The sequence below is a fragment of the Pinus tabuliformis genome, chromosome J (genome assembly GCF_031772625.1).
Source record: "Pinus tabuliformis cultivar Carrire ecotype Pingquan chromosome J, CPIR1, whole genome shotgun sequence".
Classification (NCBI taxonomy): Eukaryota; Viridiplantae; Streptophyta; class Pinopsida; order Pinales; family Pinaceae; genus Pinus; species Pinus tabuliformis.
Window position 1 is genome coordinate 630,190,646 of NC_142295.1, and position 19,893 is coordinate 630,210,538.

Consider the following 19,893-nt stretch of genomic DNA (forward strand, 5'->3'; position numbering starts at 1 on the left):
ATTTATTTAATGCAGATTTCGCCGTAATCTAACACTAGTTTACCATAAAGAAGGAAAAAAGATTAATTGTTAGAGATTGACACACAAGGGCCTTTCCTTATCAATCTTGGGTATATGAAGTCAAAAAAGGGCGAGGTCAATGATGGAAGACCTTGGTTGGAGCGAGTAAGAGAGACAAAGTCTCTCAATCAAACCCTAGTGATTTTCAGTCAATCACATATTTAAGGTCAAGGAATGCTATTCTAAATTTACATGACAGATTCTAAGTGACAAATCTTGCAAAGGAGATTTTAGAGCCATAAAATATTCAACATATCATGAAAACTTCATAGAAACCCTAATTCGACAACATTGTAGAATGGAAGAAGATACAATAAAATAACACAATTCACCATAGCATGACTTATTCAATCTAAGGGATAATTGCTTCGAGCAATTTTATTTTCCCCAAGACAATTCACTATCCTTCAGTGATTCGTTGCAACCAATAGACAAAAACAACTAGTGCTTACTCTTAGAATAGAAATAATGAGTGTGTGTGATGTTGATCCTTTTAAATTGGCCTCCCTCAATTTATATGAGGGAAACCAAGTCGATTTAGGGAAAAATTAGACTAAAAGCCCTCAAAATAATATTTTAAGTGTTTACAAGTTAAGTAGGCCACAAAATGACCTAAAAGATCACTATCTCAATGATGGAACATAATGCCTCCTTTTAGCCCACATGCGTGAGCAAAAGGCTCTCCAAGGGTGATGTCATTCTCTAATGTTGAAGGTATCAATCAAGAAGGTGCTAAGGATGGGTCAAAGAGTGCTTCTCACTCCAAGCCATCTCCTCATCAATAAATGTGAATCATCAGGCAAAAACCATCCTCATCATCATGTCATCACGAATCAAGCCCAATGTCATCATCTAAGCCTCATTAATGTGATGTCACAAGCCTAGGGCATGATGTGATCATCCAGAAAGGTGTACCATCCCTTCCAAAGGGATCTGAAGTCATCATTGTTATCAAATTGGTCTAGGAACATGGAAACATCCATCAAAAAGTTGTAATGCTAACTTGGGGGTGTCCTGTGTTCTCTAGGGTACATCTTCATCGTAGACAACATCCTAGCCGTAATTATCAACATTTCAGGCTCTAGAGGGAGAGGAGGTGGTCAATATTAATGTTCGATACATCCTAGGGTTAACACACTTCTCTATTGGCCAACATCTTGGCTACAGTGCCTTGAAGTGTCATTAAGTGGGGATGGGTGTCCTATCTGAAGTGATGGGGAAGTCTCAATCAATTCCTCAAGGGACAACTATACTTGGGAGAAAACATCTCAAACATACCCTCAAAATCAAGTGAAATCATCATCATAAGTAAAATAAGCATAAGATTATTATAATGGACTGTATTTAATGCCAAAGTCATAAGAGTACTTCACACTACCATGCTTAGATATGGGAGTGTTATCCAGAGGCCCTATTAGGTGCTTCCAACCCTAAGGGGGAGGAATAGTTTCTAGGATGACACATCAATCAACAAGTGCAAATGGATAGTGCGATGGCAGGGGTTTTGCTTCATGGACGATGCCACCATCTTTGTGTCAGCTATAAAATACTATCATTCTTGAGCGTTATAATGTGAATAGGCAGTAAACATGGGACTTGAGTTTTTTTTTTTTTTTTTTTTTTTTTTTTTTTTTTTTCCGGGGAAAATAGAGTTCGTAATTTTATTCATAAAATGAAGAAAATTACATGTTGTAGATGCTAGTAGCATATGCAAAAAGCCGTCCATGAGGAGGACAGATACAAATAAAAAGAAAATATTTTACAAATAGCCGCAATCCTAATCTTTGCGGCCCTTTTTCTTCTCCACTCTACGCCAACCTTGTGTGTCAGGGGAGGAAACAATGAGAGCCCGCGTGGATTCCAGATTGTTCACTGGTGATTCCTTGTCGGATTCAGAGCCTTCCGAACCATGAGTTCTTTTGATGCCCCCTACATCCAGCTGGGGATTTTGCTGGGGTTGAAATTGGGGCGGTTCCGGATGAGGATCAGGGGAGATATCCTTATGTGTACCCTGCTGTTCCATATTTGTGTCCGATTCCTCTTGGTTGACTGCCTGTTCTGAAGGTATGTCCTCTTCTTCCAGCGGTTCCGTGTGTTGCCAACCATTGGGCTTTTTTTTCCTGTTCTTGTTTCCTTTGGGATTCTTTTTAACCAGGGGGCAGTCGAAATGGAGGTGTCCTATTTGCCTGCAGCTGCGACATCTGAAAGCCTGGGACTTGAGTTAACCCTTTCCTTGGCCGCTTTTTACCACCCCTCTTGTGTGCCTTTTTCCTTAATGATTTTATTTTTCTTGCATACACAAGCTTTTATTTATGCATCAATTACCCCTTAAAGATGAAATTGCTTCTTGCTTGTCAGGTCTGGGATATCAAAGTTCCTTTCATTTTAATTTGCTCATGCATTAGTTAGGAACTAGGTGAGGGCTAATGTCAGGGGTAGAGCTCAGACTAGGCTTTTGTCCACGTACTTTATTATATCCTAGCTATTTTTTTTGCATTTTATCTTATTGGCAAATGCTCTTTCTTTTCTTTCTATTGCATCAACCTCTTAGGGAAAAGTTTCCAGGCCCCTATTCAAGAATGAGGAAAACAACACGGGGGCTTCACTCAATGAACCTATGACATATCGCGTTCATGGCACACTAAACAATATCCCTAATTGGACTACATATTGGAAAATACCTCTAAAAATCACATTATATAACCCCCTACCAATATGAACCCAATACACCTCCCCAATTCAAAGAACCCCTACTTTCACTAGATATTGTAAGTATCCATTTTTTCATTAACATTTTTTATACCCCTTTATATTTTTCATTAACTTTGACCTCAATTTCTTATACTTGCCAATATAAAAACCCTTTACCGCCTATATCTCCCCCAATATATTAAGTCAAAATTTCCTTAATATATATACCCCAATATGAACCCACGTGGTATGGTATTGCTCCACCAGTGAAGACCTAGTGGAAGACAAGGACTAAATATTAGTGACTAATGGCAATCAACCCGAAGATTGGAATGTCAATACAAGCGACACATGGAAAGTGTCTAGCATAGACTACCATGGGCACACAACATTATTCAGTGTCTCCTATTTGTGCCCCTCTTGGACAATGGAAAGAAAGGCCTCAGTGAAATGTCACACTAGACTAGGGGTTGGGGATAACCACCAAGGTGAAGCATGGGAATATGAATATAACCAAAAGGGGTTAGTCGTCCAACTCATCCTGTGATCCATACCAATATGCTCTTAAACATTAATTGAAAGTACTCGGTTACAAAAATGGTTAATATACCTTATAACGTATGGCCCACCTTCATCTAATAGGCAAGCTATATGTCATTGTGCATTGAGTGGAGCATAGATGGAGGGCCTTTGAGGTTAGCTATTTGTGGATCACATAGGCCTGCTGGCTGGCAAGCTGGACAGAATGGGGAGAAAAAGATTTCTCCTAGGGGTTGCCCACTTGGGTGGGTAACAAGTCTCATGAGGCTATTCACAAGAAACATGGAGTTGTTGTGTCCTACAATCACATGTTTGCCCACAACTTTATTTCTCTTCTATCTATGCTTGATTTCCATTTTGAGGTGAAGTAGAGTTTCATTTCCCATGAGTTGCACAATTATGCATTTAGCAAAAAATAGGGTGGGGGAGCCATATCTATACTAGCATATAGTGATTCCTTCTAACAAGGAGTGGGTTAAGTGTGTACGATTAACACAACTTTGGTAAAGTTTCTTTGCTTGGTTTGATGGGGATAAGCTTGTAATTGGCTATTTGTATGAGGTCATGGATGGGGCCAAATAAACTATCCAATTGTGGGAAAAGTTATTGTTGGAGATGAAAAATATATGAGTATTTCAGATTTGATTGATTATTGATGGACGAGGATACATCGATGCATTTATGCAGTAATGCTTGTCCTCGACCCCAGCTCTACTTACTCATGTAATTTTGATTTTGATGGTGAGGTTATGGAAGGGTTGCTTACATGTTTTTAGAGGATGCTACCTAATCAAGAAGCTTGCGAAACCATTAATCGTGAGATGTAGATGTATAGGGACATTAGTGTATTGTTTGGCTTTGACATTGCTGCCCAAGAAATGAAAATTCTATACCACATAAGCCATTAGAATTTAGAATTTTAATTTTGTGTTTTTTTTGAAAGTTGAAATATGTTTTCTTTATTTTCTATTTTCCGTTGTAATGAAATGTAATTTAAGTCTTTTTTTTTTCATATTTGTTGTAGATTTCTGGTAGAGAAAGTATGGTGCAAAAAGAGTAGTCTTAAGGATTTTGCTATTGGAATGTTACCAAACTTGTAGTGCTTTATGTTGTGGGTGAAATTGGAGTGTAACTGAAAAATACACTCAAAGACTCACAATAGGTCGTGTTAGCACCAAGTTTGTACCTTTCCTAAAAGTCAAACAATTATGATTATCAATTCATTGTGCATAGGGTTATGTAATGTCCTATGTACTTTTTTTATGGAAGGGTGACATAAAGCTTAGAAATATTTCAAAAGAGTTTATTTAAGTTATATCTAAGCTTTCCCTAAGTTTTGCAGCAAATTAGAGCCTATCGAATGCCTATAGCTAGTGCTACGAAATTTTGAAAATATGAGTTTCCAAACTACTTTTCAAGTGCCCAAACCATTTTTCAAGAATATTTACCCTTATTAAACCTTGATATGACATTTGGCAGAGTTTTCAAGCCTAAGAGAGGGATTTTAAATTAAACCCTAAAACGACAGTTTGCCCTAAAATGACAGTTTCCAACATTTTTCCTGTTTTAGTCACTATGTTCAAACACAAATTTCAAATAGGTGGTGATGAATTTCAAAAAACCAAAAGAGGTTTTTGTTGGAAATGGGATGATTTACAAAAAATTCCTTCAGATTTTACCCAGACATCATGGTTTGGAAATTACAGAGGAATCTTTGAGGCCTATTTTTTTAGATTTTGTAATTCTGTTATTTTCTTGTTTTAGCCACTATTTTCAAATGCAGTTTCCGAACATATGGAGATGAATTTGTAAAAACCAAAAGAGGTTTTTGTTAGTAACATACCAATTTAAAGAAGCCTCTCTTAGTTTTTACCCAGCTAGCATGGTTTGAAGGATATGAAGGAATATTTGCAGCCTATTTTTCAGGATTTAAATATTTAATTATTTCTTGTTTTAGTCATCCACTTTGGGCACAGTTTTCGAGAAGATGAAGATGAATTTTCCAAATTTGAAATGTGGGGAATGAGCTGATTTAAAAAATCCCGTTTCGATTTTTACACATCTATCACAGTTTGGGAGATCCAAATGCCTCTTTGAAGCATATTTTTCATAAATTTTCAGATTTTTTGAAATTCTGTTTCCTATAAAAATACCAAGTCAACAGCTGAAGGCCACCTCATCAAATTCGACTTGGGGATCAGACTAAAGATGTGTGAAAAGGTTTTTCAGATTTGTTTCTTTTGGATCTTGATGGTTATTGTAATTAATACTTTCCCTGTTAAATTGGCAACTAGGGCCAAACTCCATGTGGGTCGACTTATTTATGGCAGCTGATATTTTTATTGGAACCCTATCGTCGAGAGGTGTAGGATTGATCCAAAGATCATCCGATTCCGATAAGTATTTATGGAGATATGAATTTATTTTGTTTATGTAATTATTATCAAGCCGACCAGCTCTTATGTAGGCTCTAGAAGCCCAAACGTCATGACTATTCATTATATACATTTTAGTATAAATAGAAGAAGACTTTAAGTCATTCGACACACTAACTCTTTCGTGATCTCTCTTCATCCTGTTTTGGGTTTGATGGAGAAGAGATCTAAAAGGAGTGCCCTAATATCTACGATGCCCTAATGGAGAATGTAGTCATGAATTAGCAGGCAATGGAGATGTATCCATATTCGAATAAAGGCGCAGGGATATAAGTAAACGCAGGACATAAAGAACAGTTATGATACGCTGTTCATATATCCAATGTTGTTCATGTTATATATGCAATATGGAACCACATTATACACAGTCATATGAGGAATTGTTATACGCAGTCATATGAGGAATCGTTATACGCAGTCATATGAGGAATGGTTATACGCAGTCATATGAATATGGAATCATGTTATATGGAACCACGCAATATGGAACCACGTTATATGCAGTGATATGAGGAATCGTTATACGCAGTCATATGAGGAATGGTTATACGCAGTCATATGAATATGGAATCACATATATATACGCATTATCAAAGACCTAACACGCAGGCAGAACGTTGGGTCATGAAACCTCCACGCAGATCAATGCAGATATACCACGCTACGCTGGGCAGTCAAATATACCACGCAGATCATGATATGCTGGGAAATATACCACGCAGATCATGATACGCTGGGAAGTCGAGTCATGGTGATACATGCAGGTCATACAATATACCCTAACGCAGAAACGATGAGGCCGTGTGCGATCTGAGATCTGGCAGTGTAGATCTAGAAACTATACGCAATATATATATGCTGTCCACACAAAGATATACAACTCAAGTCTCATAATGATATATTGAAACGCTGGATAGTCATGATATGCTGGGCAATCATTGTGATATACCTCGCAGGTCATATGATATATGGACGCAACAATCATGGGACGCTACGCTGTATGAAACACAGTCAACTAGACTCAGTCATATATATATACGCTTCATGATATATGGAACGCAACATCATGGGATCCAACATGGTTATGAAGAACGCTGGTCATATTGACAGTGATAAGCAAATAATGGGACTACGTGGAGGATAGCCTAGCTGCTTTGCTAGGCTGCAAGCCATAGCAAGCAGCTAAGGCTGATAATTGTATGAACTCCATAATGAAGGAACAAAAGGATAGCATGGGCAACATTATGAGCAACATGATGGGCAACCTTATGAGCAGCATGGATAGTATCATGATAAATGTAATCATAAGTATGAGCAGTATAATGAAATCATGAAGCAACACGACACATGGGCAGCATGAAGTATGAGGTCATGGACAACTTGATGTATGGGCAGCACAACAATCATGAGCAACATGATGATACATGATGCAACATGATGGTGTTGCACGGTAAGGTGCAGCAGATGCACGAAATGGATAGGTGAAGCCGTCACCTAGGAGAATCAGTTGAAGCAGAATGTCTTCAACTAATCTCATGTATCATCGTTGTAGGAGATGATCTATGCTTAGATCTAGATAAGTCAAAGTATTGACTTTTGTTGTAAATGTACTCTCTCTCTCTCTCCTTCTCTGCTGAACTTTGAAGATAAAAGAAGATTTGATCAAAGGGTTTCCCCACACATTGTGGGGTTTGTCCCTGGCTCGCGCCATATCTTGTGTCCTCTTGTCTTGGCTTGTCTTCTGCGTTTTATATTTATGTTCTATCTGCAGTTTATCGTAATGCTGATGTGATTGCTAACTGTGAAAATTTAAATAAATTGCTCTAGCATAGAACATACCTAATCTTAACATTCCCAAACATTGTGGATCTCAGATTTATGTGCTTTTCCTATATAATGAATGAAAAGGAAGGAAGAGAGGTTGGACTTTGAATCAAAGTATTCTTTTTGTTAATTTTAGGTATTTTCTATGGTAGAGCAATTTATTTCAATTCCTTTTCTAGATTAGCAATCACATCAACATAAAGTAAACTGTAGATAGAACATAAATATAAATCACAGAAGACAAGCCAAGACAAGAGGACACAAGATGTGGCGCTAGCTAGGGACAAACCCCACATTGTGGGGAAACCCTTGATCAATTCTTCTTTTATGTTCTTCATAGTTCAACAGAGAAAGAGAGAGAGATAGTACATTTACAATAGAAGTCAACATTTTGACTTTTGATATCTACAGAGATCAGTTGAAGACATATTGCTTCAACTGATTCTCTAAGGTGACTCCTTCCCCTATCATAGTGCTGCCTTTCGTTCATTTGCTGCACATTACCGTGTGACACCTTGTTGTACTGTCACATGTGTTGAACCTTGATGACTGAGATGCTCTCATCTTCATGCTGCTCATCACGCTGCATCTTCCATGGTCTTATTCACCATCAAGCCACCCATGCTCATGATCTCATTCATCATTATGCTACTCATGATCTCGTTTATCATCATGCTGCCCATGATCTCATTTTAATGCTATTGTAGGATTTCATAGATCTTCTTTGCGATAGGAATACGCTGTCATTGATCCCATTCATGGAGATGAATACCACCAAGGAGGAGAGTTTTACTTTCTCTATTACTGTGATCATCACCGAAGCTTTGGGTAGTCCGAGGTACTGTTGTTTGCTATAGGGATATCATTCTTGAGATCAACGCGATTCGTCCTCATATGAAGATTGTCTTGATTCATCTATTCGAGATAGATATGCCGAGAAAGAGACAGTGAAATGCCTAGATCACATACACCCCTTTTCTGCTAACTTTATACAAGAATACCACCTTCAGATCTTAGATATGCTGAGGTTTTTAACTTACTGCGGTGACATCGTACAGGGTTTCATTCGCTGCTCCATGTATCGAGGTTGTCACTGCACCTAAAGCCCAAACCAGGTGCAGTCAAACCATGCGGCTCCTCTCTTCATGACTGCGTCTGCTTTCTTCATGACAACGGCTTCCCTTACCAAGACTGCGGCTTTCTTTGTGACTGCAACTCCACGTTAACTGCGGCTTCACCTCCTTGTGATTGTGGTTACGACCGCGACTTCCATATGACAGTCATTGCGTGTAGGGAGTCTCTTTGCCCTGCTTCCAGAATAGTGTATAAGAACAACATATAACATTCAATGACCAACGTATCCATAATGAACAACGTATAACATATATCTCTCCATTATGAACAACGTATAAGTCTCCCTGATCTGCGTAATGGGAGCCTCCTTGACTGCGTAGGTTAGGGCTTGCGTATTAGACTTCTGGAACGTATTAGGTCTCTGTCTGTTGCGTAGATCATCCTCATATGCCTGTGGCTTCCTGCGGTTAGGGCATCACCCTTGGGCCAGCGTATTTTCATTGTGTCTCTCCTTCACCAAAACCCAAAGACATGGAGAGGAGGAGACCATATATGAAGAGGATGTGTGTGCCAAATGATTTCAAGTCCTCTATATTTATACTAAAACGTAGATGATGAATAAACACAACTATTGGGCTTCTGAGCCTACTCAAGTTGCTGGCCGACCTGACAATTTGATTTATAACATAAATAAATTCATAACTTTATGAATACTTATCGGAATTGGATGATCTTTAGATCAATCCTACACCTCTCGATGAGATGGATTCAATAAAAATATTAGCTGCCATAAATAAGATGACCCACATGGAGTTTGGCCCTAGTTTCCAATTTTAACACTCCCTCTCAACTAGGGAGAACTCCATCCGTTGATCCATATGTCTGGCTATACTAGCTCTGCCATCAGTGCCCTGCACTGCTCTGCTCAGTTCTGCTCAGCTCTGCTCAGTTCTGCTCAGCTCTACTAGCTCTGCTCAGCTCTGCTGGCTTTGCTCAACTCTACTGGCTCTGCTCTGCTCAACTTTGTTGGCTCTGCTCAGCTCTGTTGGCTCTGCTCAGCTTTGTTGGCTCTGCTCTGCTCCGCTCAGCTTTGTTGGCTCTGCTCTGCTCTGCTCAGCTCTGCTGGCTCCGCTCTGCTCAGCTCTGCTGGCTCTGTTCTGCTCAGCTCAGCTCTACTCTGCTCTGCTCAGCTCTGCTGGCTTTGCTCTGCTCTGCTGGCTCTACTCAGCTCTGCTCAACTTAGCTCTGCTGAACTATGAAGAAGAAGAATTAATCAAGAATGTGTCATACCATTCTCCACTGACCCGAAGTCAGTCTCAGAGTGCGTACCATTGGTCCCAGACTAGTCTCAATCGACCCAAAGTTAGCGTCATAGTGAGTACCACTCCTACCACTGGTCCCAGACAAGCATCACCAGTCTCAGAGAGTGTACCACTGGTCCCAGACCAGTCTCAGCTGGCCGGAAGTCGGCGTCATAATATGTACCACTCTCACTGGTTCTAGACCAGTCCTCCACTGACTCGAAGTCAGTCTCAGAGTATGTACCACTGGTCCTAGACCAGTCTCAACCGACCCGAAGTCAGCGTCATAGTGGGTACAACTCCTACAACTGGTCCCAGACCAGTATCATTGATCCCAGATCAATGAAGGTCATCCTAGCATAGGGAGTACGGTAGATACAACGATGCGTCCATCGGTACTACTATGGTCCCTATCCTCATTTCCCTGCTCATTGATCAGATGAGAGGTACTTCCCATGAGTCCCAGACTACATGGGTAGGATGCCTCCACAGGAGAATTAATCAATCATGTCCTCACATGAGAACTAATCATCTTGCCACACAATCGCCATGGAGAACACATCATCCAGGCCTCATAGGAGAACTAATCATCCTGCTACATAATCGTCATGGAGAACACATCATCCGGACCTCACAGGAGAACTAATCATCCTGCTACATAATCGTCATGGAGAACACATCATCTAGACCTCACAGGAGAACTGATCATCCTGCTACGTAATCGTCACGGGGTGTCACAGGGAAAGTTTTGATTCTTTTACCCTGTACATGTACACCACCAGGGGATGGTGAATTACCCTGAGGTCATATGTCGCTCCAAGAAGTACCCCGTGCCCCCCAGAGCTCCCAGAGCTCAATACATCATACAAGACCCTCATCAGAGGGTCTTTGAACGACACCAAGTCGTTCTCGGAAAGTCAGGAATTTGACTTTCCCTAGGGGCTTTGTTAGTATGTCGGCGACCTATTCATTTGTACCGATATGTTGGAGCCTTATTGCTCCTCGCTGCACCATATCTCGGATATAGTGGTACCTGATATCGATATGCTTGGAGCGATCATGAAATACGAGATTCTCTGAGAAGCAAATCCCACTCTGGTTATCACACCGGATCATAGTGGTATCCAAACAGCTCACTGAAGAGCTTTCGTAACCAGACTGTCTCACAGGTGGCCATGCCAGCAGCAATATACTCTGCCTCGGCGGTGCTCAAAGCCACTGACTTCTGCTTCATGCTCATCCAGCATATCGAAGCAGATCCCAAGGAGAACCAACACTGAGAAGTGCTCTAGTGATCCCACTCAGCATTCGAATAATCATGCACATTCATATTTCGGTAGTGTATCTCAATCCATGAGAGATTGTGCCCTGAAGGTATCTTAGAAGATTCTTGGCACCAATACAGTGAGGCTCAACTGAATATGAGCTCACTATGCTAACTGCAAAACATATGTTCGGACGGAAGTTCACCAAGAACATCAACGCGAATGAGTTTATGAAACTCAAAGGCATCTCCCAAATCTGGTCCGACATCACTACCATATAACTTCTGAAATTTAAGATCCTCGAGGTAGTCACAGGTTTGCAGTTAATCATTCCACGTTTGGAATCCAACTCCCTCTCTCTTTTGCAAATGAGAGGGTCTGCACCTGTCAGACATAGGTCATCCTCATAAGGTGCCGGTATGAGAGGTCTATCATCCACAACCTTCGGATGGTTTGGATCGGTTTCACTCCTAGTGAATCTCAACTTCATCAGACAGCTATCGATCCTCTCATACTACGCCCGGGGTGTTTTGCTTCAAGCCATAGAGGGCTTCCTTCCACCTGCATATGTGAGGTTCCTAATTATCAATCTCAAACCCTTTGGGTTGTTCCACCCCTGTGGACTTGCTACATGAGGGGAATGGTCCCCTTGTAATATTTTCCTTCGGTACATCTCAAACATGTACTTTCATGCTATTTTTGAATTCAGGCTTCCCTGTACCATCTGACTCACAGACCTCCGTTGCTATGGACATGGTCCCCCGTGGACTTCCTGTAACTTAATACAACCCTGAACTCAAAAACACCTTTGAAAATTCTAAAACACATACCTTTCCATTGACGCGTGCCACCCTGAAACCTTTGACTTCCATTTCCGAGATGGACGCCAGGTTCTTCTTGCGATCAGGTACATAAAAGAGGTTCTGAGGTTCCTTGCTTTCTTTGAAGAGTCGACCATTTCCTTGATGACTTGCATTACCAGTCATTCCTTTGATCATTGAAGATGTCCCTGGAATGATTGTTATCTTCATCAAGTGATGTGTCCCTATCCTTCGGACACTCCTTCGCATGGTGACTGAATTTATTGCAACCAAGGCATCTGCCTTTCCTTCCACCTTCCGCTGCGCCATTATGATAATATGCTCTGCTTCGACTTCAGCCTTTGTGAACTTAGGAGAGAGATGTGGAACCCATTGATCCTCTTGTCCTTGTCCCAACTGTCTTTGGTGATTGCTCTTTCACTCTTGCGTGGGCATTGTCTTCACCTCCCTCTGATACCATGTTAATTTTAGGTATGTTCTATGCTAGAGCAATTTATTTCAATTTCTTTTCCAGATTAGCAATCACATCAACATAAAGTAAATTGTAGATAGAACATAAATATAAATCGTAGAAGACAAGCCAAGACAAGAGGACACAAGATGTGGCGCTAGCCAGGGACAAACCCCACAATGTGGGGAAACCCTTGATCAATTCTTCTTTTATGTTCTTCAAAGTTCAACAGAGAAAGTGAGAGAGATAGTACATTTACAATAGAAGTCAACATTTTGACTTTTGATATCTACAGAGATCAGTTGAAGACATATTGCTTCAACTGATTCTCTAAGGTGACTCCTTCACCTATCATAGTGCTGCCTCTCGTTCATTTGCTGCACATTACCGTGTGACACCTTGCTGTACTGTCACATGTGTTGAACCTTGATGACTGAGCTGCTCTCATCTTCATGCTGCTCATCATGCTGCATCTTCCATGGTCTTATTCATCATCAAGCTGCCCATGCACATGATCTCATTCATCACTATGCTGCTCATGATCTTGTTTATCATCATGCTGCCCATGATCTCATTTTAATGCTACTGTAGGATTTCATAGATCTTCTTTGCCACAGGAATACACTGTCATTGATCCCATTCATGGAGATGAACACCACCAAGGAGGAGAGTATTACTTTCTCTATTACTGTGATCATCACCGAAGCTTTGGGTAGTCTGAGGTACTGCTGTGTGCTACAGGGATATCATTCTTGAGACCAACGTGATCTCTCTGCATCCTCATATGAAGATTGTCTTGATTCATCTATTCGAGATAGATATGCCGAGAAAGAGACAGTGAAATACCCAGATCACATACACCCCTTTTCTACTTTCTTCATACAAGAATACCACCTTCAGATCTTAGATATGCTGAGGTTTTTAACTTACTGCGGTGACATCATACAAGGTTTCATTCGCTACTCCATGTATCGAAGTTGTCATTGCACCTAAAACCCAATCCAGGTGCAGTCAAACCCTGCGGCTCCTCTCTTCATGACTGCGTCTGCTTTCTATATGACAGCGGCTTCCCTTACCAAGACTACGGCTTTCTTCGTGACTGCAGCTCCACGTTAACTGTGGCTTCACCTCCTCGTGACTGTGGTTATGACTGCGGCTTCCATATGATAGTCATTGCATGTAGGGAGTCTCTCTGCCCTGCTTCCAAAACAACGTATAGCATTCAATGACCAACATATCCATAATGAACAACGTATAGCATATATGTCTCCATTATGAACAACGTATATGTCTCCCTGATTTGCATAATGGGAGCCTCCTTGACTGCGTAGGTTAGGGCTTGCGTATTAGACTTCTGGACAGCGTATTAGGTCTCTGTCTGCTGCGTAGATCATCCCCATATGCATGTGGCTTCATGGGGTTAGGGCATCACCCTTGGGCTAGTGTATTTTCATTGTGTCTCTCCTTCACCAAAACCCAAAGACGTGGAGAGGAGGAGACCATATATGAAGAGGATGTGTGTGCCAAATGATTTCAAGTCCTTTATATTTATGCTAAAACGTAGATGATGAATAGACACGACTATTGGGCTTCTGAGCCTACTAAGTTGCTGGCCGACTTGACAATTTGATTTATAACATAAATAAATTCATAACTTTATGAATACTTATCGGAATTGGATGATCTTTAGATCAATACTACACCTCTCGATGAGAGGGATCCAATAAAAATATCAGCTGCCATAAATAAGATGACCCACATGGAGTTTGGCCCTAGTTGCCAATTTTAACACTTTTGCTCTGTGTGTGATCAAATTATTCATTTTTTCAAGTGCCAAGGGGACTAGGATATTATGTTCATCATACAAAGATTCTTGTGATGGTATGCTCAATCAGTTTTCTTCTGTGATAGTTTCCTTTCTATGTGATATCGTTTATATGTTATCTTCTGATGTCTAAATGAGAATATGCGATAGAATTCATTAGTTTAATGCTCTGGTTCATATGATTTAGACTTCTGCGCCATTTCTCCTAAAGCTTGCAGGATTCATGTTTCATGCCCTGCTATTGTGGATTGTTTTCTCCTTCAATTACCATTAAGATGATGTTTGATATGTCTACAATTTGCCATCTATCCTGCCTCTGTCCCTCTTGATTCATATGATCAAGATATTGGTAGCTACATCTGAAACTTGATTTGTTGACCCCATTGCCCAATGGATTAATTGCTTCAGCCCAACTACCACACTCAAAATCCAAAAAACCTACCGAAGATCTAGCCATTGTTTTAAGACAACTAGTTGCTAAGCTTAGTGATTAGTTTGTCAAAGAGAGCCCTTTTTGGATTGAAGGGCCTAGCCTTCAATCTGCAAGATTGGTTTGAAAAGGTTACCTTAGGGAGTTTTCTGTTACAGCCAAGAAACTCTTTGAGTGATAACAGGTCGAAATTTCAATTAAGCAATTACAATTATTATAAGTTATGACCCTCAAGACGTATCAATTCCATGGTGACTTTCTTGTAAGTTGGATTTTCAAAGCGTGAATGAGATGGTCTATGCATGTTTAAGTTCTTTCTTTTCTATTTGTTGTAGATGTTTTGTAAAGAATTTATGGTGCAAAAACACCAGTCTTACAAATTTTGCCATCCGGATGCTAACCCAAACTTGTAGTGCCTTAGTTTGCAAGTGCAATTGGAGTGTAACTGAAAAAATACACTCAAATAAGCACAACAGGTCGAAATTTCAATTAAGAAATTACAATTATTATAATTTATGATCCTCAAGACTTATTAAATTTATTGTAACCTTTTATAGGTTGGATTTCGAATGCTTGAATGATATTTTATATGTACATTATAATCTCTGACTTTGGATGAGGCAGCTTGAGAGAATCCTTGATGTGGATGCCATTTCCCTGGACAACATTAGCATATTGTTTCAGGGGAGGGTGGAGTGTGGGATGCTTATTAATAAAGAGGCACTTGGGTGGGTTAGAGGAGCAGCAACCGTAGGTGCAGAAGGCAGGGAAGGAGTAGCAACAAGAAGCATTGTGGGCAAAGGATCATTTTGACAACACTTAGCGTGATGTGGTAGCCTTAGCACTGCCTTCTACTCAAATTGATAGAATAGTTATAGCATTCAGTGTTGATAGAATAGTGCTAGAAATCGGTTCTACCCTCGCCATAATTGATCCCTTTATTAGGATCTGTTGACTGGCTCTCTGGCATGGATAGATCTATCAAGTTGGTTATTGAATCAAATATTAGGCATACTTTCCCTCCTATTCACCCTTTTCTTGGATGAGATTCTCCTTATTTTCACCCTTTTCTTGGATGAGATTCTCCTTATTTTCAGTATGGGAACTGGAGGACGACACAGTGGGAATGCTAGTCTGCTCCTCCAACTAAGATTTCAACTTGATTTTCACACTGGAAGCTCTTTCTGTAGCAGAATTTGTCAGATCTTGCAAAGACAGAACCCCATGCAACGGTAGACCAGGAACTAAAAAGTGAACAACCAAACTCTTGAACTCTTCTTCAATGAATTCTTGAAGCATAATGAATTCGTGGAGAGGGCTTCAATCCAAGGACTTGCTGTGCCTGGAATAAATAATCTGTTCATTGGAAATTATATTCACTATAACTAGACTTGATCATACACTAGATCAATCAATCTAGGTGGCCTGGGCAACTAATTGGGCGCTGAGCCACTGTGGGATCTTCCTCCTTGATGTTTCGTTGTGTTCTCTGACCAATAGTGGCATCTTGCCCATTGCCCATACTTGGAATTGACATATTGTTTTTTTGTTGTTGGCTCAACTCCATGTTAGTTCTTTTTCCTCTCATCTTTTCATAACAACAAAGAAAAAACATGTTATTTACTTTGATACTATTGCAAATATAGCAATTATTTTTACCTATATGGGACATGTGATTGTTGAAGTTGACATGATAAAAGTGGGTTCCCGTTTCACAGGTTGTGGAGCTTGGGAAATACGAGATTGACACATGGTATGTTTATCCTTGTTTAATTATGATCTCATTCCTTTTGACCTTCCATTTTTCAAACTTTCAATGTTTAACAATGAAATGATAACAAATGGACTGAAAGAAAATGAGGTGAAAACAGATTTTGATAACTTTTTTCTGTTTTATAGTACAAGATCATAGTTTTGAAAGAAAGAGTACATTTTGTGCAATGGCGAGTTTTTTGTATTGAAATTAAGATGTTGTTTTGATGAAAAGAACATGAAGTGCACATATACTAAAATTTAGATTGTGGAATTTAGTTATTAGTAGCCATCTTTGGATTTCATAAAATTTACTTATAGAGCCACAGTTGTTTTAGTAACCAATATTGACCGTTATGATACAATAGTGAATGTTGTATGTTCTACTTATCATTCAATATCTTTTTATAGTTGATCATGATGCTCGTCCCATACTTTGACCTTTGCAGCAACTTATTATACTAGTTTGTGAAGCTCGTCTCCTACTTGCCATTATAGATAAGTCATTCCCCTTGTGGTAATGCTGTAGTAGGAAGAAATGAGGATGATGTGAATAGAATTATATTGTCATTCTTTGATTGTTTCGAAACAATTACTAATGAAAAGATGGAGTTGAACAAAAGGAGAGGTTTGAATCAATTTAGCATTTTCAGTTTCTAATATAAAGCTACAATTATGTTCCATAGTTACAGCATGAAGGAATATAGTGATTTTGGTTGTCTATTGCTACAAAAAAAACTATTGGTGATTTCTAGGACAAAGAATATAAAATACATACAGGTTGATGTGACATTATGGTTTGTAGTTAGTAAATATATTAGATTTTTTTTTTGAGGTTTATTTTCATATCTTAGACCAAGATGAAGTAATTTTAAAGATTTCCATTATGGTTATCTATTAATACTCTAAAGTCTTTCCATTTTTCATATGATAATAATAAGTGAATGCTCTAGGTTTCAGGTTCCTTAGATTCCTTGTACCATATTGTGAACCTCCTCATTGACTCACCATGGTTATGATAACTAAGTTTCACTATGTAATGTTCCCAATTTTTGTGAGGGCAAAATTCTCTTAGGAGTTTTGCCAATTTTGGTGATATTAAATAAAAAGGAGAAAATATTATTTTGTGGGAGAAAAGTGGAAATTATTATGTTAATGAAGAATGGCAGCAAAGTAATATCTTATTAGTGGAATGTGGGGACCACCAAGGGAGAGGGCTAACAATTATAAATAGAGCTTGGAGGCCTCGATTTGGTATCGTTTGATTATTTGACAATTTAACACTAGTTTTCTTGAGCTGCTTAGCCAAGACAACTTGTGCTATTCAGCACAAGGAATTTCCTAGCAGGAATTCCACCCTCATTTTGGAGAACTTCAAGTGTCTCCCTAGTGAGGCAATTTGGAGAGCTCAATTCATAGCTTCCATTGGACATCATTGCAGGAGTTCACTCAACGATGCACATTTCTTGAGCGCAGAGGTATTTTTGTGGAGCACATGTGGGGTAGAGGCTTTGTGCTTTTGCAGGGAATTTTCTTATTGTTAGACCGAAGTTTGGACAACGATTCCTGGGCTGTATTGGATGTTATTACCTAGGTTGATTTTTTATCTTTTGGCGGGGGATTAAAGAAGTGGGGCCGAGAGAGATAAGGGATGAAGATAAGAGGTATTTATTAGTGGAGAATTTCGCCGGAGTTGGGAGAAATTTCCCATGGTAGATTTGGACATAATTCAGTAGTATCAAAATTGTGGGGCGTTTTTTGGCTAGATTGGGCAATTAACACTTGTTGGGGTTCACCAGGGGTCAGTGGATTCAACCCAAACCCTTTTTGGGTGTTTGTGGGTTTATTGAGAGGAGTCTCCAACTAATTTTATAAAATTTTCCAGGTGATATTCAGGCCTGAAATCCACATTCTTATAGTAGGGCGAATTGGTAGTTAGCTAGGGAATTTGCATCACTTGGCGGGCTTAGTTTTGGCTTGGAGTTGGGCGAAACCATTTCTGTTGTTTTCTGGGTTTTGGGAGAGGCATTCAGAGCATTTCGAGGAGTATTAAACCCTAAGATCAACATTCCAGCCAATAGCCAGTAGCAGATTATTTCTAGATAGTGCATAGATCACTCTGGGACCATTTCTACCACTTGGGTTCGGGCCATTTTTTCGGGTTCTGCTCAGCTTGCATAGCAAGCCCAAGTTCCAAAATTTCAGCTCATTTTATGTACTCTTTTATCATAAAATTAATAAAATGACTCAGATTGTGTTGTTGGACATTTTGGTTTTTTAATTGTTTGTGAGTTCCAGTTTATTTATTGTTCCTAGTCCATTGCTTGGTATTAGCTGTTAAATTCCAATTAGGAATATTACAATGGTATCAGAGCTGTGATCTTGGTCAGCTATGGGCCTTAAGCCAAGTGATGACAAGACCAGAATAAAAAGCTAAGAAATCATGGGATCCAAAGAAAGGTTAAAATCAAAAAACATGACAGTAACCTTGAATAAGGTGATTAGGATGCAACAAATGATGATTGATGTGGGGGAGCAACTGGTTCATACCAAAATTGGGAATCGAGACCATTCTCAATTATACAACAAATCCACTATGCCCAAAATTATGGATAATACATCAAGATGGCAAGACATGATTGCAACTGATGTGGAGTTATTGGCAACAAATTGGAGGGCATACCAATCATTGGGACATGACATTCAGGCGCCCCTCTCCTTTTTGAATTCTGTGAACTAAGAGACATGCACAAATCAGTGGGAATTCAGTGGAATTATGCAGGGATGATGAGGAGGATCAATGCAGAAGATGAAAAAGTAGTTGAAGGGGCCATGGTTGGCAAAGAGACAATTGAGCATACACTTGTTAATGAGATGCCGATAATTGATGAGGTACCTAGTGTTGTGATCGAGTTTTCAGGTGATAGCAACACACCACAGGTTGATGAGGTGCCAGGAGACATCTCCACTATTCATGAGGAGCCAATAGGTGCAGAGGCATCCAGATCTATAACAGAGTTGTCGGATGACAATCACCTACAACTAGCCGTTGAGGATGTTTTATATGATGTGTTGTGAGTGGAGGAGTAGTTGGAGGCTCAAGTTGAGGCCGTGATGGAGGAGGATGCGCAAGCATCCTTGGAGTTAGACATTGACGAAGGGCAGCGCGGAGAGCACATGTTGGGATTTCAGCACAGTTCACTTTAGAGGCACGTTGACAGGGTCCTCAACGTTATTATCTCACCCTTATGCATTGGATTGAGAGAGGGGAAGTTGTCGAGACAGATCATAGGGATGAACGAGTTAGCAGGGGCCAGTGGCTTGAGTTGAGTATGGCACAACATCAGCATGGAGGGCCTGTCTCGTACACAGGGGATTGTACATTCAATCCCTCCTTTGGGATTGAATGTTGAGAGGTACTAAG

The 19,893-nt window shown here is 39.9% G+C and overlaps 1 protein-coding gene across 3 annotated transcripts in view; it reads left to right on the forward strand.

Moving 5' to 3' along the window:
* Nucleotides 1-19,893, forward strand: part of LOC149228524 (putative MYST-like histone acetyltransferase 1) — a 273,250-nt gene that overhangs the window by 31,846 nt on the left and 221,511 nt on the right. For all 3 annotated transcript variants that reach the window (XM_089378252.1, XM_089378253.1, XM_089378251.1), the window contains one exon: nucleotides 16,436-16,470. In XM_089378252.1, coding sequence (XP_089234378.1) covers nucleotides 16,436-16,470 — 35 coding nt within the window. The remainder of the gene's footprint in view (nucleotides 1-16,435; nucleotides 16,471-19,893) is intronic.